At 34.4% G+C, this 27,302-nt stretch overlaps 1 protein-coding gene across 2 annotated transcripts; it reads left to right on the top strand.

The window, feature by feature from the left end:
• The first annotated feature begins 606 nt into the window (after positions 1 to 606).
• Positions 607 to 27,166, top strand: LOC126828156 (uncharacterized). Of its 2 annotated transcripts, XM_050557757.2 has the most exons (12): positions 607 to 1,110; positions 11,605 to 11,820; positions 13,838 to 13,939; positions 15,220 to 15,384; positions 16,545 to 16,796; positions 18,914 to 18,981; positions 19,735 to 19,842; positions 21,190 to 21,367; positions 22,305 to 22,404; positions 25,099 to 25,205; positions 25,540 to 25,671; positions 26,184 to 27,166. In XM_050557757.2, the coding sequence occupies exons 1-12, from the start codon at positions 1,069 to 1,071 to the stop codon at positions 26,304 to 26,306; spliced, it is 1,593 nt and encodes a 530-aa protein (XP_050413714.2). In that variant the 5' UTR covers positions 607 to 1,068; the 3' UTR covers positions 26,307 to 27,166. The 2 variants fall into 2 exon arrangements, with proteins under 2 accessions (XP_050413714.2, XP_050413720.2); XM_050557763.2 differs by lacking the exons at positions 607 to 1,110; positions 11,605 to 11,820 and having other exon boundaries at positions 13,925 to 13,939; positions 15,220 to 15,259.
• Positions 27,167 to 27,302: the final 136 nt, after the last annotated feature.

Genomic DNA, 27,302 nt, shown 5'->3' with positions numbered 1-27,302 from the left:
ATTATGGCCAAAACTGAAGGTGAAAATGGTTATATTTTGTGCGTTTTCAGTGTGCATTGAATTTCGAGACTGAATATTGGAAACGTATATAGGCCTATACCATCGACCCAGAATCTTTTGTAAATTGATTAAAGACAAACTGACATGAACTATGCCAATTTTGGAGGTGTGTATACAATATTATAGTGACGTTGCCAGAGGCTGTGGAAATCCTGGAAAAAAAGTGAATAGTTCATTTGTTCCACATTTTGCCACCTGGTGGCACAAACTGTGTAAATCGCACATTGCGTGTGATGCTAAATTCATAATCTACACCAAAAGTTGTCCTCGATTACAAAGCGAGAGAGTTCTACTCCTATTAGAAATGTACGTTTAAAGGATCAGAAAACCTGAAAAATATTACCGAATTTATGATTCGTTTCATTACCCTAATTTCAAATGGCCATATCTCAGCGAGTTTTCGACCTAGAGAGGTTGATATACTATAACATAATAATATATTTTTTATAATTTTTTGGGAGGGGGTCATGTTCCCACCATTGGTCCAGTTGATGAGGAATGGCCCATTATTATTATATTATGAGTTGAAATAATGGTGAATTTGGGTAGATTTGGGTAAATCGTGCTACCGATATTATAATCGACCTGACTTTAAATTACAATTTCTTTGAAGCAGTACAAATTTAACAGCTCATATAGAAGATAATATAATTAGGACTAAGACTGTATGTTTTTGCATCGTGCTAAAAGTTAGACAACTCCGTAATTCACTAATTGTATGATTTATTGAACATTGCGTCCCAGAAGGGTCAGCTGTTTATCTAGTAATGGCAACAAGTTTATCATGAACTGCAATCTGTGAACAAAACAACAAACTTACAGTAACACTTATGTGGGTTAATGAATTTTTTATCTCTAGTAAGATAAGAGAATTTCTACAATGTAAACAAATACAATACACAAACAAAAAAGTAGATTGTGTCGAGTAGTTGTTTTTTTCATACGCTGATGTTGTTTTGAAAGGACATGAAGAAGGATAGCGTAAACAAGTTCACGGATTGAGAAATTATGAATAAACATGTTGAATATTTGATAAACACAGACCCATTGGTAAGTTTTTAACTATTTATTATAAAACTTAAGGAAGATTTGCATGATCTGCTCCTCCTCAACATGGCACATGGAATGGTAGCACGATTTACCCAAATCCACCATTATTTCAACATAATAATAATATCACAAGTATTTATATCGTTTTTTGTAATATACCACCATTCCTTTAGCTAAACATGAAACATGTCATATGTCATACTTTAAAATGACAGTCCTCATATTTTGTGCCAAAATCCGACATTCATGCTTGTTTGGTCAAGGGATATTTATTTGCCATTTTTAAACTCATTTTAGAAACAAATACACTACGATTTTAAATCAAAAATGACAATTTGGCACAAAGAACAGTAAATATCAAAAATCGATATAAATTATTGTCACATGAATTGAAATGTTGGTGCATTTGATTAGATTTTGATGGAATTTTGGTAAAACACAATTTTACTGGTGCACTCAATATTCCTGGAAGTGTTAAATTATATAGTCTGTAAAAAAATGATCATATTCAGTAATTCACTGTAAATATACTGAGCGCCATGGAAAACGCATCACTTAGTTTTTCGTATAACAAAATGATCCTGTAAACATATCTTATTTATTTTGCTTCTTATTGTGAACAATATTCAAATGGGAACACATCAATAACAACACATTTGTACACTTATGGATGTTTAATCTGTAATCAAGGGTACAAAGTCAGAGGAGTCAAAACCAAAAGTATGACACAGATGTCAGTAGCGCGTGTGTCCTCCACGGGCCATCATCACGGTAGGCTACAGCATTAACGCGACCCCTGCAAATGTGTAGGGCGGTCCGGTGATGAAATGTGAAGCCTCCCCACACCATTACACTTCCCCCACCCCATCGCTTCGTTTCGAAGACGCAGCAGTCTGCAAGACGTTCCCCAAGACTTCTCCACACACGTTGACGGCCATCAGCGTGATAAAGCTGAAAGCGTTGTAACACGTTGTGGACCAGGACGTTGACGGTCACGTGTTGATCCAGTAACTCGAACACGATTCCCATGGCTTCATTCCGTTGATTTTCAGTAAGTCTCGGCATCTCTAGCTTGATTCCTTCACACGTCCAACAACAAATTACGACAGATTGACGTTTCATGTACAGTTCATGTGTTGGCACTTACTGGTCCTTGTCTTCCGACGACTGCTGCACCTGTTCGAGTCGCTGGGCGGAATCTGTCACGCAGATGAGTGACCCGGATGTAGCAGTCTTGAGCCTGGGTTGTAACGCGTTGTGGACCAGGACGTTGACGGTCACGTGTTGATCCAGTAACTCGAACACGTTCCACCAACCTTACAATAGTGGACTGATTACAATTGAAGTGTCTGGCAATAGCACGTGTAGACATGCCAGCCCTGCACATTCCCATGGCTTCATTCCGTTGATATTCAGTAAGTCTCGGCATCTTTAGCTCGATTCCTTCACACGTCCAACAACAAATTACGACAGATTGACGTTTCACAGTTCATGTACTGCACATTAAGTTGAAAACATGCTTTTAAAGGGCTCACACACAATGCTGCACGTGAATATTGGGTTTTTCATATGCATCTCGTGCAATTTTTTTTTGCACACGGGCCGATATTTTTTGCTTTTGGGAGCATTGTGTGAAATAATAGTTCATAGTATTGCATAATATTATACATACGAAACCACCTAGTAATAAAATATTTGGGAAAAAAAAGTGATGCGTTTTCCATGGCGCTCAGTATATTATCTTTCATCCACTTTGAAACAATGGTAGCATTCAAGTTCATTGTAGCTATAGTATCTTTATAATAGAGTTAATTCATCAGATAATCACCCATTCATGACAATAACTGATTGATTTCCATTATGCTTCTCAAAATATTAATCAAGATCTATTAATATTGTACCGTCTACGTAAGTTGGGATTAGCAACACAAAGCCATCGAGTGGGGGTAAATGAGATAGTACTAGAAAAAACCCCCATAAAAGTAACCAGAAGTGTTCTCTAGACCTCTGAAACGAATAACAACCTAGCTAGCAACTGTTAAACAATTAACCATAAAGATTTAAAGATACTTTCCCAGAAAAATATTTACCGGGTGGTTTTCTTTCCAATAAAAGTATGTCAAATTTGGTATGTATGGAAAGTATGGACGCCCAATCTTACTAGAAAAATACTGGATTACCCGAAAAACACCCATGGGACAAGCACTGGGCAAAATTGTTACTAACTGGCAACCCGACTGTTATCTGCCAGCTTATTGTGTGCCAGCTTAAGTGGGGGAGCGGTTGTTATTTCTTGATCAAATGGTTAGGCAGTTTGGGGAAAATTGAGGGGTGTCAGCGTACAAAAGACTCTGCAAATAAATGGCGGAAAAAGAAGTTGAAAGAAATAATTAAGAATTTACTTAGGCCTCAATATGTATGATAAATGTACAGTAAGTAATGATAAATACATTCTGAAAAATGGACCTTCCAACAAAGAAGCTAAATTGACAGACATTGCGTGTAACAACAGCTATAGGTATCCCCGACGAATACAAAGTTTTGAGAGGGAATTGAAGCAAATTTTTGATAGATTGGTTACTTTGAATGTTTTTAGTCCAATTATATCATCAAATCACAAAGTTTGTATGCGGAAATGTATCTTTAATCCATGTTCATCCAAAAAGGTTAAATCGAGGCACAAAAATAGAATAATTGAGTGCTTGTTTGGTCAGAAACAAAACTCTTGAAATTGCAGATATTAGAAAACAATCCTGATATTATTGTCCTTACTGAAACATGGTTATATGATATCGGTGATGAAAATTGCACTTATAGCCTTGAACTGTGTTAAAAGCATGCAGCAAAACTCGATTATGGGTGTATTGTGTATGGGTCAGCCCGCGAGCATTACCTAAAAGAGCTTGACACCATACACAACCAGGGACTTAGAATCAGTTTAGGAGCATTTCGTACATCTCCAGTGGATAGTTTACATATCGAGGCCCATGAGCCTTCATTGCACAACCAACGCAATAAACTGGCCCTGTAGTATGCTACAAAAATAGTATCTTTACCAAAACATATTTCATTTAACACCATATTTAGACCTTATCATGAGCATTTATTTCTGCTCAAAATGAATGTCATTCTATCATTCGGTATTCGCATACAACCCTTTTGTCCGAAGCTAGTATCAGCCCGGACAGTATTGCGAATACCCCTTCTTTTAAAGACTCCACCGTGGGCTATATCTCCCCCAAATATCAATTTCGATCTTTCTCAACATAAAAAGAGATAACTAGCTCAACAGTGTTCCAACCTCTCTTTAGAGAGTTAAGGTCTTAGTATGGTGAGTATTGTCCTATTTACACAGATGGTTATAAAGATGGTGATTGGGTAGCTTCGGCTACCGCGACGCCATCTGAGAACATTTCTGTGTGTCTCCCACCTGCTGCTTCAATATTTACAGCTGAGCTCCAGGCCATTCTTTAGGCCTTGGAGGTCATTCAATCTTCGTCATCTTTAAACCATATCATCTTTACTGATTCTCTGTCCTCACTTCAAGCAATTAACAATAAACAGCTTGAACACCCATTAGTAGCAGATGTTTATTGTCTGATACTATCTTTCGATTTCAACAGCAAAGACGTCGTCTTTTGCTGGCTCCCCAATCACATGTTGATATAAGGGGGAATGATCAAGCAGATTTAGCTGCCAAAGCTGCTTTAGATCTTCCCCAATCAAATATTTTAATACCATATAAAGATTTTAAACATGTATAAATCATTTTATTTATAACCGCTGGCACTGCTGGATCTTGCAGGCACAAACAAACTTCATCACATTTTGCGACCGACTATTTATTTTCCTGGTTTAGTACCCCCCACCCCCGCTTTTACGCTCCTGGGAAACAGGCTGTGTGTGGTTTTTGACATGCTTCCAAAAAAGGCACAGGAAGTTGCAGGGAAATATGACCAATTTCGGCTACTATATGATTAAAGGAGCAACAAGGTTGTAATTCAGTGTTGTGTATCAGTTTTATTTAGAGTTATTGCCCCTGTCACGCAAACTTTGGGTTTTTTTCAAACTTGCTGAGATCGTTCAAATAGTTATTGCCCATGACCTATTGAAAATATATCAAAATTAAAGGTCACCGGAAAAGGTTCATAATTTTTTTAAATAGAGCAAGTAATTATGTTAACATATCTTTTCCATAAGTATAACAGGAACCCAAATGTCAATATTACCTGCAACAAGTAAATTTCAACATTAGTAATTTCCGCCATTCTTCGTGGGTAGCCGTAACTTTCCGTATCTGTGACGTCATTTTAGTCCTTCTGCTCATATTCTAGTCTATATTTCTATGTGCAGAAGGACTAAAATGACGTCACGGATTGCTTATTGACGGAAAGTTACGACTACCCACGGAGAACGGCAGAAATAACTAATGTTGAAATTTACCTTTTGCAGGTAATATAGACATTCGGGTTCGGGTTATACTTATGGAAAGGATATGTTGACATTATTACTTGCATTATTTTAAAAAAAATTGATGCTTTTCCGGTGACCTTTAACTAGTGAATGTGATTTCTGCATTATTAGAATTGTAGATACATGTACACTCTTGTCCCTCTCAGTTTTCTTCAATTTAGTGTACAGTTGCTCTATTTTGATGCAATGTCATTCCTCCTCCTAATCAGTTAATACTATTGTAGATTTTGAAAGCTATTGTAATGTTGAACTTTAACCATTTACTGATATCTAGTAAGTAATATGATATCAAACTGATAGTACTTAGACAGATCAGTTTAACATGACATTTTATATAATAAGTGGTCCAGTAACGAGATGATTTATGATTTATAGACTTAAAAACAATAATAGTTAACATTATTAATGTCATTAAATTGTATTTGGTTAGTTTGGTTGATAAAACACTTTTCTAACAAATTATATATGTTGGTGGCACTTTTTACTGGCTCCACAGAAACGTCGCCGATAGAAATATCAATGTTATCTGAAATTTTTGCTTGAACTGCTGGTGAGCTAATTAAAAGATACTCGGTTTTATCATTGTTCAGCTTTAAAAAATTGGTTGACATTGTTGTATTTCATTGATACAAGATTCTAAATTATACTTAGTTAAAACGAAGCCATCTTTAACAATTGGTTTGAACAAGATATACAACTGCGTATCATCTGCATAAAGATGATACTGGATATTATACTTTTTAATTATTTTAACCAAGGGCGAGGTATACAAGCTGAACACAATAGGACCCAAAACAAAGCCCTGTGGGACACCGTATAAAAGGCCAACATCTTCAGATGATTTGCCACTTACAACAATAGACTGTTTTCTATCAGTTAAATAGGATCTGAGAAGGTTGATTGCAGAGCCGGATATACCGAAATCAGATATAACGGTAACATCATCCAAACCAACACCTATATCCTGACATTCAACAAACCAGAACTGCCCAAAACGATCAAAGCTGGATTTTTCTTAATTCCAGTTCTCTTACATACGAAACCCATTGTGTTCTTTTCAGTGCCAATGCTGTGGGCACAGCAAAATTGTATGTAAGGGAAAACCAATTTGTGCACAATGTTGACAAAAGTGAAACATGCCAACTCCAACATAACTGTGCCAGTTCCAGTTCTCTTACATACGAAACCCATTGTGTTCTTTTCAGTGCCAATGCTGTGGGCACAGCAAAATTGTATGTAAGGGAAAACCAATTTGTGCACAATGTTGACAAGATGGCCACAAACGTGAAACATGCCAACTCCAACATAACTGTGCCAGTTGCAAAGGAGCTCATTTTGCTTATTCAAAAGAGTGTCCTTTGTGGAAGAAAGAGAAACAGGTGCAACAGATCAAAACAGAAAAAAATATTTCTTACCCCGAGGCACGGAAATTGGTTGAACTTGCCACACTAGCGCCAGTATTTGCGCAAAAATCCGAAGACCGTTTCCGTTGCTTGTCAGACCAAGTTGCCTCTGCCAGCTTTTGGGCCGACAGGATCATCCACTAATCCTCCAATATCAAAGAAATCAGAATTCACTGCCCACGGCACTCAGACAAGTTTGTCTATAGTGCCCGAGGCAAAAGAGAAGATTATGCCTGTAACTCCTCTTTCAAATGGTGGAAAGCCACCAAATTCCCCCACAAAAGGTGGAAAGCCACCCAAAGGATCTATCTTCAACTTTATAGGCTGGTTCTATACTATTATCCTTCTGTAGCAGAAAGGGTGAAGATGATCCTGTCCAGACCTATAACAGGTTCGGGAATCAGGACTATATGATGGATGTTGTTGTATGAGAATCTAGACCCTAATCTCAAGCAACACCCAAAAAGTCCTATTAAACATCTCTGACGATGGTCAATTTCATAATGCAATGGAAGTGTCGTGGTATTAAGCCAAATTTTAATGAAGTCCAAATCCTAATACAAAAATTCAATCCATTAGCAATCGGATTAAAATACAGATGTATATTTCGTTTCGTTTTTTATACTTTCGATGGGCTACACTACATGAAGACCTGACCAGTTGTCAGATATGTGATTAACTAATCAGCATTGATGTTTCTAGTGGATTACCCACAGATGATCCCATGGCCTTATTCACTTCAATTCTTCACAATGTAGCTGAGCAGGCGATTCCAAAAACCATGACTGAACCAAAACGTTTTAATAAACCATGGTGCAATCCAGACTGTAAATCCGCTCTTAAAGAGCGACGCGAGACTCACCCTTCCGTGGAGAATATTGCTGTATACCAAATTATCCAAGCGAAGACCTGTAGAACCATACTTCAAGCAAAGAAATCTTCATGGAAAGGTTACGTCTCTAGGATAAATTCCTGTACCACATCAAAATCGGTATGGGATGGGATTCATTGGATTAAAGGTAAAAGTAGTGCTTTATCAGTTAACCATCTAAATGTTGGTAATATCACTTTAACAACATTTGCTGATATTGCTAATTCTCCGGCCAGTACAACCTCATTCAATTCATCATCCATTTCCTCCAGTGATGCGTTTCAAGACATTAAATGACAACAGGAAAAAAAGGCGACTTAATTTCAAATCCTGCAATGATGAATGCTACAATGATAATTTTTCCGTTACAGAGCTCTGTGGGGAATTGGATGGCCAAATGGTTAGCACATGCGCGCTGTATCATAAGGTCTGCCATTGAGTCAACTGGTGTGGTTTCGAATCCCTGGTTGTACGTGACAAGGAGTAGGGTCGCCTGTTTTCTCCAGATCCTCCAGTTGCCTCCCACTGCTAAAGACCCCTATGCGCAAGCAAATTATTGCAATAAACTTGAACCATATGTTAGTCCCGAAATGACCTAGTTTGTGTTAAACCCCTCTCTCTCTGTCTCTCTCACAGAGCTGGGTGGTGGTCATGAGCTCCGACACTGCAACTGTACCAGATTTTAAAACATTTACCTTTACCAACACTCTTAATCTTATTGGATCTTTTTAATTTAACTGGATTTGGGTTGATGGGAATTTCCCTCCTTTGTGGCACAAAGCCACAATAATTCCCATCCCCAAACCAGGTAAATTTCTTATGAAACCTACAAGCTACCGTCCGATCACTTTAACTAAAACCATGGAGAGATTGATCAATCGAAGACTTGTTTGGTACCTCAATTCCAACAACCTCATTACAGACCTCCAATGTGGATATCAGTCCCAAAGGAAAATGAAATTAAATGAAATGGGGTTTAACGTCCTACTGTTCTGCTCCTAAACTGGGCTAATGAAGACGGTAGTCCCAAAGGAGCACTGTTGAACAAATCGTTTGATTTGAAACGTTCATCAGAGATGGGTCCATCCTTGAACAAATTGTTAGATTTGAAACGTTCATCAGTGATGCTTTCATCCCGAAACAACACTTTTACCCGGAGAAAGCGTACGATACCACATGGAAATAGGGTATTATGTGTGACCATCATAACCTAGGTTTGCTTTTTTTTATTTCCAATTTCTTAGAAGATAGGTCGTTTAAGGTAGGTCATTTAAAGTACGCCTGGGATCAATTTCCTCAGGAAAGTATATTATCTCCCACACTATTTGTCCCTCGCCTTTCGAAGTAAGCAGGGGACTATTGAAATGGGTTCGTCCTGCTGTCTGTCTGTGTACCAAACAATTATGCATTAATATTGGCCAATTTCAGCTGTCTGCTGGCCTGTTTACATGTTTATCATATAAGTACATAAGATTATTTTTCATTATTTCAAATTTAGTTTTGTACTAGAAAGCTCACCAACTAAATAATTTCCAGGCGCCAGATGTGGCTATTTTTTCATATCCTTCTGCTGCAATGTATACATATCCTGTAACTTTGGGCCTCCCAAATTAGGCCCCGCATTTTCTACAACCGGCCCTGATAATAGATATATTATCTAACTGTAAGTTTATCAGTGGTTTCTCTGTTATCTTTTGATCAGTATCATTTTCAGCAGCCTCATATTAAGAAATACTATATTATTTATAGGGATGATTATTGAGGATGTGGAAATCTCTTTAAATGTGCTACCTCCTGTAGAATTAGTAAGAGATTTTAAGTGTGCTATTCATTAAACGTGCTATTAATTAAAATGGATTTTTGTATTAATATGCAGCTGTAAATTGTGATAAAACAGTATGAAATTTATAGTAAGTCAAAATTTATTTATGATTTACTGTATGTAAAAGTGATACTTGTTTTACATAGTTAGATAATGGTGCAAGATGGAGAGCAATGTATGGAAAAGTATTAATTGTTCAGATAATACGAAAAACCGAGTTCCATATATACTAGTATCATTGTCTGCACATTAAAGATGCCCTGGCAAGTTGGTAATTGAAATTAATATAGGCCTGGGCCTGGTGTATGCCCATCTTCATTAGCCATGAAATTAACGTGAACAAATTGAACTTAATGCTTACCGCTATCCCCCTACTTGTTACCAAAATGAGAAATTTGTGACTGCTTGCAAGGTGAGGTGAACAAAGAAGACAGAGAGAGAAAGGGGGTTTAACTAATACCCAGTACAAACCAGGTCATAGAATATATTTATTGTAGTAACCTGAGTATTTGTTTGAGATTTTAGTAGTGAGTGACATACCAAATTGTGATTGAAATCACACACTAAACTCAATGACAGACCTTATGATCTAAAGCACACAACTTAGACTACTCAACCACACACCAGTTACCGGATATTTACATCATTAACAAAATTCATTATCCCACTATCTAATTAATTAAGAGAGGGGGAGAAATTGAGTGGTGTAACATGATATTCATCATCCCACTATCTAATTAATTAAGAGAGCGAGAGGAATTAAGTGGTTTAAAATAATATTCATTATCCCACCATCCAAATATTTATTTGAGTGGTGTAACACAATATTCATTATCCCACCATCTAATTAATGAAGAGTGGGGGAGAGGAATTGAGTGGTGTAACACGATATTCATTATCCCGCCATCTAATTAATGAAGAGTGAGGGAGAGGAATTGAGTGGTGTAACACGATATTCATTATCCCAACATCTAATTGATTAAGAGAGAGGATGAAATTGAGAGGTGTAATATGATATTCATTGTCCCAACAACTAATTAATTAAGAGCGGAGGAGGAATTGAGTGGCTTAACATGATTTTCATTACCCCACCATCTAAATAATTAAGAGAGGGGGAGAAATTGAGTGGTGTGACATGATATTCATTATCCCACAACCTAATTAATTAAGAGGGGAGGGGGGAAATGGGTGGTGTAACACAATATACATTATCCCATCATCTAATTAATTAAAAGGGCGGAAGGAATTGTGTGGTGTGATATTTATTATCGCACCATCTAATAATTAAGAGAGGGGGAGGAATCAGGTGGTGTAACATGTGTGCTATAGATCATAAGGTCTGTCATTGAATCGGGGGTTGGATGGCCAAATGGTTAGTACGTACGCACTGTATCATAAGGTCTGTCATTGACATTGAGTCAGCTGGCGTGGTTTCGATTCCCGGTTGTACATGACAAGGAGTAGGGTCGCCTATCCAATCTCATGGGTTTTCTCTGGGTCCTCCGGTTTCCTCCCACTGCTAAAATTTTGAAATAAAATTTAACCATGTGTTGGTCCAGAAATGACCTAGTGTGGAAATTAAACACCATCTCTCTCTCTCTCTCTCTCTCTCTCTCTCTGTCTCTGTGTCTCACACTGAATCAAGTGGCATCATTCCCTACAGAGAAAGTCCATTAGATCACAGACATTTTTCTATTAAGGCTTGGAGAACAAAGCTGCTGTTAAACATGTTTTGTTGTCTCTCAATGTGATTAAAATTTTCATGTTCTCCCCTGACATGGTGCATTTTTTTTTTTTTTTTGAAACATTTCAGATTACATGAACTGACTAATCAAATGGTAGGTAAATGAAATGGGGTTTAATGATTTTCTTGTGCGTAAAAAATGTATGCTTTTAGAAAATAACTTTTGCTTTTGTGTTTTTAGGATACAAGTATTCGTGACCAATCAGTTACTAATGCATCTTATGTACCAAGTGATTATTCTGATGACAGAAGTTACCAGCTTACAGAGAGTATCGACAAACAGACCGTCTGTACTGAGGTATTACCATGGGCACAACAGAATTCTCAAGAAGAAGAACTTCATCATGCCAGTGATATGTTAAGTCATTCTTTGTCTGCTAGCACCGTAAAAGTTGAGGTATGTACTCAGTGGCATATTTAGGAATCGGGGTGTAAAAATATATTTACCAGACATGACAATTATTGGACTGAATCAGTCAAAATAATTTAAACTCCTCATTTTTGACGGGGTATAGGATATTAAGATTTCCAAAATGGATCTGTGGTCCGAGGTGCTCAGCATTCACTGGTTGTTACATGGAAAATGTCTGATGATAAATTAGGTATTTGATGTATCGTGAATTGATCTCAGTCCAGATTATACCACAGCCATTTATATTTGAGTGTTTTCTATATTTGCACGTTTCATGGTAACCATGGTCATACTTTGTCATTCAGAATGGCTTCTGCACTAATTATTTAAAAACTCCTTGGCTCCAAGTAGCTTGTAGATTGGAGATAAATTTCCTTTCCTTGGAGTTTAGATATATTTTCCAATTAACGGTAATAGAATGATCTATAAAACTCAATGTAATTACATATATAATGTGGTAATTTATATAAAATCGAACGAAGAGTTAATGAACTATTAATTAGTTCATCGATTATCTATAAACAATCTTCCACTATTACAACTTATTGAAATTTACATGTAATAATATACATGTATAGAAATAGGATATAAATTGATTTATCAAATAAACCATATCAAATAAAACACTATACTTATGGATAACAATTACTATGGTTTATTTCACTGTATTGTATGTGTTGATATGCTTGATAACGACTAGTGAAATCTTGTTGAAATGCTGCTGTGTAATAAACCATTGTAAATGTTATCCATAGATAGTGTTTTATTTGATTATGTTCCAATTACTAAATTCCATTCAAATTTTAGATAAATAGTATAAATAATATGAGGATATCGTAGGCATTGGCAACACTGTTAATACGACTTAAAAATGTTGGACAAATGGAAGGTCTCTGAACACAGATATCAATAGGGTTTGTCCTTAATTCATGACTCTCACGCATCACACCAAACTAGAAAAAAATAAGTTAAACACGGTAGTTTATCACATTCACAGGCCAATGGTTGATGGATGGAGTTTATTACATGATGTTTAGGATTACTGGTACATGACTTGACATGATTAAATATCAGTATAATTTAAAGGAGCTAAATCACTAATATTTGGGACCTAGAAATTGACACAAATGGGTCGCAACGCATATAATAATGTAATATGAATGTATATAAACTGATTTATATTCAATTGTTTCCGTTTTTACTCTATTTTCAAATCAGTTATGTTCGGTGAAATACACCAGAAGTGTGAATCGAATGGCTATCTCTAGTGTCTGGTTATTCCAGTCTACACCGATAGTATTTATTGCGAGTGCTCTCCAGATAAGAATATGGCTTCACCGATTGACATGACTTGTGGAATATGTCTAGCCTCGTTCTTCGAGTCCCCTATTACAAATGGTGCTGAAACGCATTCTGGTACACGATTCGTGTACCAATGGTAAAATGTTTATTTTGTCTTAAATATTGGATATCAGAAGCCCATCTTTTCAAGTGGGATAAAAACATCAATGTTGATTTAGCTACTTTAAGTACTGTACTGTTAAAACAAACTTAGTAACATATTAACCTTAATTTGTGAAGACTATTATACACTTTGTGGTAACTGATCTTAAGATACCTATAGGTATAACCTGTTATATGACTCTACATTTCAGTCTTATCAGTATCAATTAAGATACTACATATTAGAATAGGCTACTTTTATATTCAAATATTTATTAAATGTATCTATTTTTGATATGGGGAAAGATCTGGTACTGGAACTTGATAAAGTATCAAAAAAATACAGTTTTAATAATGGTACTCAGTTACAAAATGTTAGTTTTTTGTTTTTATTATTTAGATATTCTTAACTGGTTTTTATTCTGTTCCATCAAGATGATAAATTCTGCCAAAAGAATAAAGTTTACTCAACAAAGCAGGAAAATATCATTAGGTGTAGTGCTTTTTAATGCTTATGCTTTAGCTTTATAAATAATAACCATTTTTTCCATTATTTTAGATATCTGATTTAGGTGGAGAAGAAAGTTTAAACCTAACGCAAAGTTCTCTTCGGAAATGTAAACTTCAAGTTCTCCGACCATATTGGCGATTACTAATGTTTGTAAGTAGTTAGTTATCCATTGAAATCCAGTATTTCTTTACTCTACATTTATTAAAGATATGTTATGTGAGATTTAGATAGAGAGCTAGCTGATCTTGCTATAATAGTTAAAAAAATTAATTAATTCAGACAGAAGTTATGAATATTTGAAGTTTTGACAAAAAATGGTTGTAATTGTGTGATGGAAACTCCACCCACAGTTCATATTTTTGATAGTCAAGTTACAATGATAATAAATGGAAGTCTGATGGGTCCTTTTATTCTCTCCTGCCATATTATTGTTCAGTGCAAATATGGTTGGATCATTACTCATATTTTGATAACATCATATTTTGACAACATCATAGTGAAATTCATTGAGCGAATACCTCCAATTTCATACTGAATTTTTTTGTCTGCAGAACATTCAAATTTTTCATTGACACGTAAGGGGTTTGTGGACCCCATGTTCGGAAACACTGATCTAGCAAACATCTTACATCTGTCATCTACGTGAACTAGATTGTCATCGTCTGCCTTGACTTGTGTACACTAAAGACCTAGCATGATTCTTCAAACAGTAATTGAAGAAGAAACATTCCCTATTACTGAGAGTATAATTAATCCTGCTATTGTCTTGCTGTAGTGGGGCGGTTAAGCAAAAAATCGTGCACTTTGGGTTAAAAGCACGAAACTTGGCACATAGATGGCATCAACCCAACTGATTATTTTGGGATGTGGATCCACCTCAGCAGCTCCCCCTGGTGGTCGTTATAGCCATCTTTTCCAAAATGGCCGCCTATTCATTGATATACATATAACAAGGGGTTTGGGGTTTGCCTTATTTCAAAAATTGGCCGCCAAAATTTGAAGAAAAATGAATTTGCAGATAGGATGGGTGATTATCACGCAATGTATGCTTTGTAATATATCAAATATATAGTTTTTGTTGTAATTGAACTGAAAAATAATCTCTAAAACTAGTTTCCCCAAATCTAAGATGGCGGAAATTCAAAATGGCGGCCAAAATATACCCAAAATGGCGGTCATTTCACTGTTTGATTTGGTTTGTAATATATAATTTATTAAAGGGTTTACATTGTCACTGAACTTAAAATTAATCTAAATAAAAAAATAGTTTCCAAAATCCAAGATGGCGGAAATTCAAAATGGCAAAATGCACGATTCTACCAAAAATTCTTCCTTAACCACCCCACTACTGGTATTTAACATAAGATTCAATAATATTTAAGTTGTTGTTGTTATGTTATTGTTATTTGGTTGTAATTTTTTTTTTTTAGATTGGATGGAGAGGATTTGGTACAGAGACAGTGAATTCTGGTAGTTTGTTTTGGAGAACGCTGAATCTAATTTATCCTTCTTTAATTGTGCTTTTACTTATCTACACATATATATATGAAATGGTGGCCTGTCAGTGGAAACTTAATGTCCAGAAAGATACCAGAGTAAAATTACAATTTTTACTGGTCATAATTACCATAAACATAACTTAGACAAGATATTAAAAATGTTCAGTACATTGCTAGGGTGCCCTGCTATAAAAACAAATATGATAGTACTATATGGATCAGGAATCGAGCATGACATCATCACCGCCATCTTGGAATTGTGACATCATAGCAAAGTCTGTCAATCAGTGCACAATTGTCCAAGGAACAAGCATGCCAATTTTTTTTCTTGATCATACTTGAATTGGCAGAGACTAACCTTAAGGTCCCGTGTTCGACCCCTGTGTCGACCGAGAAAGTTCATCAGGATTCGCCGGCGTGGTTCCCCCTTATGAATGTTTCAGGATGGAGGGCATGGCAAGGGAAAAAGTATGGTCGTTTGGTTGGTATGAAAAAGTGAGGTGCCGTGTACACATTGGCATGCACGTAAAAAAGAGTCCTTGGCAGTTGGAATTCGATATAAGAGTAGGCTGTAGCGCCGCTATCTGGACAAAATTTCCCTCATAGCACACTGTATGGCATATGCCCGTCTTCATTAGCTCAGTTGGATCAGAACAGTAGGACTTTAGACCCCATTTCATTTCATTTCTGTTTAACAGAGATTAGTCAATATACATATATTGTAACCCAGGTATTATTAAATCTTGTGTATCTAGCACTAATTTCTTTTACATTCGTTTAATATCAAAATCTTTGTTTAAGAATTTGTAAAAATCATTTAAAATCACCCATAATCATCTAATTTGTACTTGTGTCCAGTTTAAAGCTGACTGATTAATTTTGATAATGAGTGTCCAATTTACAAGCATTTAATTTCCCGACCACTGTTCAAAAATTTTTCATCATACATCAATAATCAATTGGGTTGTTAATATTTTAACAGTGATCGAAAAATTTAATGTTTGTAAATTGGACACTCATTATCAAAATTGAATGATCAACTTTAAACTGGAAACAAATACAAATTAGATGATTTGGGGGTGATTTTAAATGATTTTTACGAATTTTTAAACAAGGATTTGATATTGAAGGAATGTGAAAGAAATTAGTGCTAAATACACAATATTTAAATGATACCTGGGTTACAGTGATAGCAATAGATAAACAATTTCAGAACAGTAGTGTTTTCAAACTGATTTTTTTGTGTTAATTTTCAGATTTTACCGCCATTAAGTCCGACGATACCTCCAACAACAATGAATAGTACCAATATAACTACCTTGTCATTTCCTATATTTACACTGAGACCAGCGTCTTTGGTTCCAATAAATTTGACGTCGGGAGAAGCTTGTGAACACATCATAACAACTTATATAATACCAAATGTTTTACACTTTCTAGCCTTTATTTTGGGAATATATTATTTTAGAATACAGGAAAATGAACAGCTTTATGCATTAATGGAAAAGGTATGTTTGGTTATTTTAGTGTTTTTATTTTGTTTGAATTGAGGTTTTAAAAACATAATTGTTTGATCTCCCTGCATGGTAAGAAATAACCTTGATTCATGCATGATGTCAGTTGAGTCTAAAAACATACTTCTCACATGGATATATTCCTATGTAAATTTTAAAAAGTAGGACATTAAACCTCATTTCATTTCATTTCTCTGGACATTTGCTATTTGAACTTGCTTCCCAGAACAATTTTGACAGAAGCCATTTGTGACCTGTGGTGGCAAAATGAGTAAGAATGTGCAAAGTCTAATAACGAGCTACAGACAAAATAAGTGTAAATATTGATTTCGATCGAAATTGAGATTTTCACAAAAATGAGTGTATAAATATACTATCTATCGACCCAAAAGATCAAAACAGCAATAAAACATTTTAAAACACCTTTATTTGGACATTTTGTAAGAGTATCGAATTCATAAATCTGTCTTTTTTCTTAAAATTCTCAGAGAAATTAGTTATTTTTCTCTGCTCGCAGCGGAGCGACGACCGGTCAATCCTCTTAGATAATACTTTAAATCGTTGTAAAGCGGCGAATCTCTATTTTATAAATATGACCACAGACCAAAGTATTGCTGATGAATTCATTTTGAACGAATACAAACGAGTTTTAAAACCCCCAACAAACCTGAAACAAACCTTGCTTTTTGTGCTTGTTGCTATGCAGTTCACACAATTCGTTTGCTGATTGGCCCAGACACCCCATGCAAAGCATTATGGTATCATATGGCTGTCTTGAGTCTCTAGCTGAGGATAGAAATTTGATTTAGGCGATAATTTTTTGAGGTACTTGCGACTCTCAGAGGATTGGCAGAAAAAAACTTTAAAATTCTGATCGTGTCTAGATTGCCGTTGAGTGTGAACTAAAAACATATGTCGGAATACCGCTACAAGTGGATCGTATCATTGAGTAATGCTAATCAATTGTCACAGATTAATGATTAGTTGATTGATAATTACCAATGATAAGGCCATCGACAAATCATTATTCCAAATAATTAATGCAAGCGGTGATAATTTGATATCAGGTTTCGTCTTAAAAAAATAATTTATAGACCTAAATGGAAATAAACCATTAAATGACCAATAATTTTCTTTTCGATGAGAATTTTACTCTTAGCAGAATCCCATTTACTGTCGCTTCATATGGCATGCAAAGGATACAAGCATGCATAATTGAATATTATTGTTTCAAATTCTATTATCATCATATATGGGTCGGAAAAATGAGAACAACCAACGAGTCAAAAAGCGACTATTGTTGAGTCCGCCATTATTTGTGTCATTTATCACCGCCGAAATGCACAAAAGTGAACGCAAGCATTTTTTACAAATGAAATTGAAATTTCTATCATGCTACCAGGGATTCATATTTTGAGACCGTCATGATACATGGTAAATAACAATAGACCTATTGCACATGCTACACCTTATTTTAATTCAATCGTGTGACGGCTTCTCTGATGATCAAGAAACTGAACTTGATTACCCAATCAACAATCTTAATCACCTGACCACTGGCACTAAGGTGCTAATTATTTGACGAGTAGAGTTATTCTCACCAAATTTATAATATAAAAAATATAGATTACTAATGTATAGACTATTCTCATTTTTTCTGAATTATAACACTTTCATGGGGAATGTGAATAAGCCGCATGTGTTGTTGATGTTTTGTTATGAAAAGAGTTCATTGTGTGAGATAAATATTCTAGTTGGCAAAAAAAAATATATAAACATTTTATTATATAAAACAAATGTCAGATCAAAATTTTACTATGATTTTCGTCTTCAGCACTTCTGAAAACTTAAAGAATAAAATATTAAATGACAAAATAGCAAATAAACAACATGGTGCTGCCCGATTAAACCAACCATATTGAAGGTATTGAGATGGAGAATGTGAAAATAACAGTAACTCAATTTTCAAAATTTCCTTGTTGCCAGCACGGGTCACATTTTTCCACATTGGTTGCAAAATATTTAACTTGATGACATTTATAGTAAATGAGTTACTTACTCTACAGGATAGTTGTCATTTGATAGACTTTTTTTAATTTTTTCTTACTCAGGTATTCCTTCAAGCAACTCCACAGCAAAATAGAAATGCTTCACAGAAGAAAATGATATTTAAATTAAGGTAAATAATTTAGATTTATGTAGATTACTTTAAGGGACGAAGTGTCAGTTTCAATTTGTATTAAATTTATAGTGAATTTAAAAATATATTTGAGGATTGGTTGAGTAAAATGCATTTCTAGAAATCTTGACTGGATTTGAATTTACGGATACAATTAACTTGGCTACATAACAGATGGTTTGTACAATGTGCATGCATCACATTGGGTTTACACCTATTTGTGTACATGTCCCGCTAGTTTATTTACATGTCACTCTAGTTTATGTACATGTCACACTGGTTTATATACATGTCCCACTAGTTTAGGTACACATCACTCTGGTTTATGTACATGTCACATTGGTTTATATTCATGTCATACTAGTTTATCTGGGCCCTATATGTTACACTGGTTTATGTACATGGCACACTAGTTTATGTATATGCCACACTAGTTTATGTACATGTCACAATGTACATGACAGACTGGTTTATGTCACACTGGTTTATGTACATGGCACACTAGTTTATGTAAATGCCAAACTAGTTTATGTACATGTCATAATGAACATGCCAGACTGGTTTATGTACATGTCACACTGGTTTATGTACATGTCAAATTGGTTTCTTTGAAGGTTTTCTTTATTCGGAGATGACCCCTACTGCCACTCACTCTCGCATACAAATCATTATAAGTTAATAAATGATTACTTTCAATACTGTAATAATTGTAAGTAATCTTTAGAATTTTTGTTTTATTTTTGCCTGTATCAGGGGTTTTCTGATTAGTGGTGCAATCTGGGTAGTAGCTACAATGGTGTTACAAGCTGTATATGTCTGGGCATTCAATTTTCCTAAACTAGATATATTTAAAACTGTTGGGTAAGTCTATAATTTTAGCAATCATTTATTTGTGGAATGTACAAGGAGGGTTGAAGTACATTGCAGTTAGATGTGACACCTAATCTTTCATTATGATAGCCTGCAAGATGCCAGTTGATTAGATAAAAGATATGCGACATATGTGGTGAGTGCATGTGGTTGATAAGTGAGAGAGAGAGAGAAATGGGGTTTAATGTCCACTCGACACAAACTAGGTCATTTCGGGACTAACATGTAGTTTAATTTTATTTCACGTGCAACCAGCTAGGGAATCGAAACCACGCCAGTTGAATGCGCTAACCATTCGACCATCCCCCCCCCCCAGTTGATAAGTGAGCACAAGCTTACCTTTTAATTTAGTATTCTGAAGTCATGCAATTAAAGAGAAGAAATGTGATGTAGGTATGGTTCTCCTTTTAATTTAGCTTCTCTCACTCTCTAAGCGTCTTTTCATAATGCATGGTCCTCCATAGTATATACACCCATTAAAACAAAATTCATATTGTTGATGGCCGCGGCTGTCAGCATAGACACATTTTTGCAAATTAGACTCCTCCATTCCCAGTTTCTGATGTCCGGCCCTGTATTTGATTTAATTAGAGGGGACACTGCAGACTGGCTTCTAATTTTTTAATGTGTTAATTTGAGCAGTGGTGATCATTACCTATCTTATCTTAGAATATTTGAATATAACTAGTTGATGTAACTTTATGTTAGCCACTGTTAACATCTCAAACCAATCTGATTAAAATACAGCTCTATATTTCGTTTTGTTTTTTTATACTTTCGATGGCCTATACTACATGAAGATCTGACAAGTTATAGCGATAGGTCACGTCAGGGGTCAAAAGACCAATATATGACCTTATGACGTCAGATATTTGATTAACCAATCAGCATCGATGTTACTAGTGAATTACCCACAGTTCCGTAAAAAACACGCCTAAAGCTCGCCGTAACAGACCGTTTCATTGGCTTATCCCTGACACCATTCAGAACGTGTGTTAAATAACAACTCTTCCAGATCCAAGTGTAGTAAAGACAAGTAAAACGAAATTTTGAACTATAAAAACGAAACGAAATAGAATCTGTGTTTTAACCAGATTGATCTCAAACCCAAGTTTAGTATTTATATTCTACACAATGTCCAATCCCGTCTTGCAAAGATAAACATTCCAAAGCAAATACTCTGCTTAACATGTAGCAGGTATACTATCTTCTACAGTTAGGATTTTTGTTATGAACCGAAAACGTTAGTCATAAACATGTTTATTTCTTTTTTCAACGTAATTTTATATATATTTCTCTGGGAGTAGTTCAAAGAAACTTTTTTTGTATGTATTTTAGTCCTGGTGGTTATTGGACAATGTTTATTATAGAGTTATTTGGTCGTATGGTGATGAACTCTGTTAATTTAGCGGTTGTTGTTAATTATGTTACACAGTGTGAGATGATATTATTCTATGTGAGAGGAATAACCCTACGTCTACAGGAAAAATCAACAGAGATACGCATTGCAATGAAGGTAACTTGCCACCCATGTGGACGTATATTATAGTTGCTCCTGTCCGTCTGTTTACATTTTGTTTGTGGACACTCTACAGAGTCTACAGGTCACAAATTTTATCCGGTTAGGACAACACTTAAAATATAGGTTTATATCCAAAAGATCTCGGTTCCTTTCGATATTGGCACGTATTGGCCCATAACTTCCTGGGTTATGGCCCCTGATTGTACGATAAATCTCATTTTTAAATTGTGGGCCCTCTAGAGGTCACAATTTTTATTTAATTTATAAAAAAAAGTTCAACTCTTACCGTTACAGCTTAATTATGGTTGAGTTTGAATTTCATGAAAATCTGACCAAGACTTTCTGACTACTCCTCTTTACGCAAATAAAGATCTCAGTTCCTTTTGATATTCACGCATGTTGCATGTCGAACTGTAATATCCTGGATTATAGCCCCTGATTGTACAAAAAGTCACTTTTTAGCCAGTTCTCTGTCCATCTTTTGCAAAACGTTGGCATGGCAACCGCTTATTCAATTCTATAGAAATTTTATCTGGATGTATAATATCCTATAATGTAAATATTTTTTTATAACTAAAATTTTCCCAAACTGTAGCACTATGGCCTACTTTTATTTCTTAGTCCAACTTTCAAGGATTCTTTTATGTGAAGCCAATGTGTACATAGGACTTCAGTTTTTCAATCCATTCTTATGACTGGACACTGTTCCATGCCAGGCCCTCTTTCCTTCACCACTGACGAGGGGAAACCATGCTGGAAAATCCCTGGGAACTTTCTTAGCCAACAACCACCCTCCTGGTAAGTGAGCCAGTGCCTTACTCACTTAACCACTGTGGATCCCCAAAGAGATTGTGGTAACAGCAATGACATACTTTTTGTTTGCTGACATTTCATGTATATTTAATATTTTATAATTTGTTGATATTTTCAGGATATATTAATACTAAGACAAAGTTTGTGTGCTTTAAATGGTACAATATCCAAAATGACATCTTTAACTTTGGTGATATTTTCTGAACTGACTATTATAGGTAACTAATAGACTATGATAATTATTCTTCACGATGGTGTAAAGTTTAACATTTGTTTCCATGGTACTGATATCTCAGACAACATTTCTTTGCCCATCATACAAGTATTTATTCAATCGTCCAATAAGAATGGAGCTACATTCACGAATATTAATCAATGCGCAAAGCAGTGTGGCTCCAGACAAAATATTTTAATCCATAGTCAATTCTCAGTACAAATTAGAAGTTTTCAATTAAAAGAAAAGTAAAAATTTGTGTTTTATTAGATTTCGGGCACTTTATTTTGCCAAATAAATGATAATTTGCCAAGCAGAGTGGCTCCGGACAAAATGTTATATTCAGTTCAGTACAAATTCACAGTATTCAATAAACAGAAGAGTAAAATTAGTACAACAAAAGGTTAAAAGTATATAATATATAACATGACATTAATTTACATAGTCTTCCTGGTATAGTTTGACAATAGCCAATACAGGAATAATGAGATGAAATCAGTGTTCATAGACCAATTATGTAGTCTGGCTATAAAACTTAACCTTTTATTAATTTACATAGTCTTCCTGGTATAATCTGACAATAGTACAATACAGAAGTGAAGAGATAAATTAAATATTAATAGATCAATTATGTAATTTGGCTATAAACTTAACCTTTCATTATCATTTATATCAATTGTATTCTCTAATGAACTGATAAAAGAAAAAAAGGAATTACAGGGCTTAATATCTATGGAAGACCAAATGGGACAATATTCATGATTCTTGTTTCTACATTTCACTTTGAATATTTTAGACATGAACGCAACATTCTAAACTAATGATTCTTGTTTCTACATTCTTATGTCAACATTTCATGCACAAAATTAACATTTTAAACAAAAAATTGACTTTATGTTTCATTTTCGGCGTTTTATTGGTAGCTTTTATATAGCTATTTTGAAACGTAGAAAATATTTTCATAAGAGTTCAAATTCCAGATTTTTTTTTAGATACTTTCAGAAACCAATGAATTGATTTCTTTATCGTGTAAAATTAAGAAATTATTTTTTAATTTCAATATTTAATGATCAATTTTTTGTTTAAAATGTTGATTTTGTGCATGAAATGTTGACATAAGAATGTAGAAACAAAGAACCATTAGTTTAAAATGTTGTGTTCGTGTCTAAAATGTTCAAACTAGAATGTAGAAACAAGAATCATGAATATTGTCCCATTTGGTCTTCCATAGATATCTCCTTACACAGTGTTGAGTGTTGAAGTAAAAATTGTAACAATAAATATTAAGATTTAGTTAAATATTATTAGAATATTAACACAGCAGGAAGGGGGCAAATTAAGTCTGGTAAAAACCAGTCAATAAGGTATGTTTCCATATTCTGTCTCCTGATATTATTGTCAATTTTGACTTTTATCAAAATGAAAAATACAAAATTTTATATTTAAATTCTTGGCATAAGTATTTAAATGTTTAGAGACTTTCAAAACAGGATTAGTTTGTTTACTCTGTTGCCTATGTACTCGGCGGATGCATGCGCGTAGTTCAGTTCCGCATTTCCCTATGTAATTCTTTTTACATTGGTTGCACACAAGAACATGAATTAAATTTTTCGTACTACAATTCATATTATCATTAATTCTAAACATATAATTAATATTAGAAAAAGTGAATTTAGTATTAATAATTATATGGTGGCAACATTTACAGGCACTTAGAAGTAGAAAAAGTAACATTACTAGAATTAGAAATTTAGCTCTAGTGAGTAATTTTTTAAGGTATGACTATCAAGTAATTGATAGTGCACTATCCATAAGGATTATTGTCCCCCACCTTTTGAAGAAAGCAGGGAACTATTGAAATGGGTCTATCTGTTTGTCCGTCCGTCCCACTTATTGGGACACAATAACTCTCCTTCTAATTGAGCTAGAATGTTCAAACTTTGTGTAGGTGTTTAGTCCATGTATGTCAATGGTCAATGCCTTGATGGAGATGAAAATTTTCTGCCATGATAAGCAGGGATAAGCAGTTTGCTTGGTTGATGCTTTGGGACACGATAACTTTAGTTTTAATTAAGTGAGAGTGATCAAACTTGGTGTATAGTTTCATCACATCAATACCTTGACTAAGTTCGACAATGAACATTTTCTGTTGAGGGTAAGCAGAGCGATAAGCAATTTGATTGGTCGAGACTTTGGAACACAATAACTCTCCTTCCAATTTAGGTAGAATGTTCAAACATGGTGTAGGTGTTCATTAGGTGAATGCATTGATGAAGTTTGATGATGAATTATCTGCTTAATTCGATAGATTAAAGCTTTTGAGCGATGAAACTCTTGAGTATAGATTCATTATCATTATCTTGACTAAGTTTGGTGATGAGAATTACTTTGGAACATAACAACTCTGCTTTTAATTGAGATAGAATGTTTACTAATGTTTAGATGTTCATTAGCTGAATGTCTTGATTGAGTTCAATGATTAACATTTCCCCGCTAAAGCTAAGCAGAGCTAAGCAGTTTCTTTGATTCTATCTGATAGAGAGTGATGAAACCTTGTGTATAGTTGATAATCAGTTTGATTGCACAATACTTTAGAAAAAGATCAATGTGCATTTAATTAATATGTGTCATCAACCTCACTATTGGTTTGTCTGAATTACTTTACAGATTATTTTATAAGATGTATATTTATTTGAAGGTATCAGTATATTGGTGTTAAATAAATATAATAACGTTCGAGTATGGTCTTATAGAGGAATCTTTCCAGTAGTTTGGGCTTTAATGTTATGTTTTCCACTTTTCCAGGTAATATTAATCTAATAATATAATATAAATATCTGCCCTGATATTCAGCTATCATTTTCAATCCTCATTTGGTCCAGGATTTTCAGATATAAAATAAGACTATACCTCAACATAGGCTTTAAATCTATCAAATTTGAACAAAGACAGATTGTCATTCCAGAAAACAAATCAAAATTATATCGCAATTTTATTTTTGACCCAGATCAAAGAAAAAGTGCAATTTTAAAATATAATCAAGGGGTTTCAATATGCTATTAAAATGGTGTAATTACTAGACTGGAAGTATAAATATCCATGAAATAACTAAAATTGTGTATAAATATCTATATTTTAGGCAGGTCGTGTTAATTCTATATGTAGAAGATTTAGGAAAATAGCTTTAGAAATGAGAGTGTTTGGTTATAAAAATAGCTCACAAATAGAGTTAGATTCCTTTCTAACTTATGTAGGACATATTCAATTAAAGGTAATAATTTAATACATTTATCAAGATTTGGCAAACCTAAAGGTTTTTATTAGATGCCATGCATTGCTACTTCTCAGTTGCTGTGTTTTCATGAAGTTGTAAGAAAAATCAATCGCTATTGACCCTTAGTAATAAAGCGAAATGAAATGCCGCTTAACATCTTCATCAGCCAAGTATGCTGATGAAGATGGGCATGTGGGCAATTTTTCCCTGACAGTAGCACTACAGCCTCCATCCTGAACCACTGACAAGTGGGTACCAGGCTGGAAAAACATGTAGAACTTTCTCAGCAAACACCAAGAATGAACCCATGAGCTCTTGGATACTCTCTGAGCCACGTGTAGCTCACCATTAATACAGCCTTGAAAGAGTCAGGACCACCTTTAAATGTTTGCCTTGCTGTTTCAAAAAGACAATATTATAATAATAATAATAATAATAATATTATATGGTAAATGCTTTCAATTTCTAGAAATATTCTGAGCAAATTTTGTCTTTTTGTTTAATTTCAGGCCAAGTTGTTTCATATACCTATTCAACCATCATATTTAATAGCAATAGTGGTCTTGACATGTTTTATACTACTGATACTGTTCCAGACATCTAGTATAGGCTCATACGACTATATCTTCTAAACATATCCTACATTTTCCTTGTAGTTCTTAAGAATGCAATTATGTGCCAAAGACTCAATATACAATACCTGTATTTTGGATGAATTTGTGATAAAACTACCTGTAAACTGTAAGCCATAGTAAGATATGGATATATAATGAGATTATCTGTTGCAATAAATATCAAATAAATTACTGTGCAGTTTTGGAGTAAAATGTATGTAAATTGGTAGATAAGTTCTTAATAATTAGTAGTAGATATGTTATAACTAGGTCCTAAGTTATTAATAATTGGTAGATAAGTTATTAATAATTGGTAGATAAGTTATTAATAATTGGTAGATAAGTTATTAATAATTTGTAAATAGGTTATTAATAATTGGTAGATAGTTAATAATTGGTAGATAAATTATTAATTTATTAGAAGAGAAGTTATTAATAATTGGTAGATAAGTTATTGTTAATAGGTAGATAATTTATTATTAATTGAACATGTATGAAATCTAATAATGCTGGATAAAGATCATGGTGATAAACCAAGTATTTACTCAGTAAATTTCATTAATTAGAAATATTTCAAACAGCTTGCATTTACTTGACTCTATTTTGTTATTAAACACAGAAGTTTCAGAGCATGCGGTATGCTATTTCTATGGCCATTTCAGTTCTTTAATAAGAGCTTGTTGAAGAGTTAAAATAAATTCATTATACCCTACCATAGATAAAAACAATGTTCAAAATTTTGAAGTGGAAGCCCAATACAATACTGCGTCATTAAATCAAAGGAGAAATAAAGAATTTTAGATTTGATACTGAACATGTATTTATAAAAACTGTTTATTATTGGTTATTGTTATAATAATATTTTCAGTGTAAAATAACTATTGTATTTGTTATTTAACTACTTCCATTATTTGGTGCGGCAAATTAACTAGAACACAGATATTCATTAGTTGTGTCTACTCATATCCAGCCAAGTGCATGAAAGCAAGCGTTGCCAGTGACTCTTTGCTGAAC

The sequence above is a fragment of the Patella vulgata genome, chromosome 1 (assembly GCF_932274485.2).
Source record: "Patella vulgata chromosome 1, xgPatVulg1.2, whole genome shotgun sequence".
In the NCBI taxonomy this organism is placed as follows: domain Eukaryota; kingdom Metazoa; phylum Mollusca; class Gastropoda; family Patellidae; genus Patella; species Patella vulgata.
Note: the sequence above shows the minus strand (reverse complement) of the source record. Positions and strands in the feature narration are given on the sequence as shown.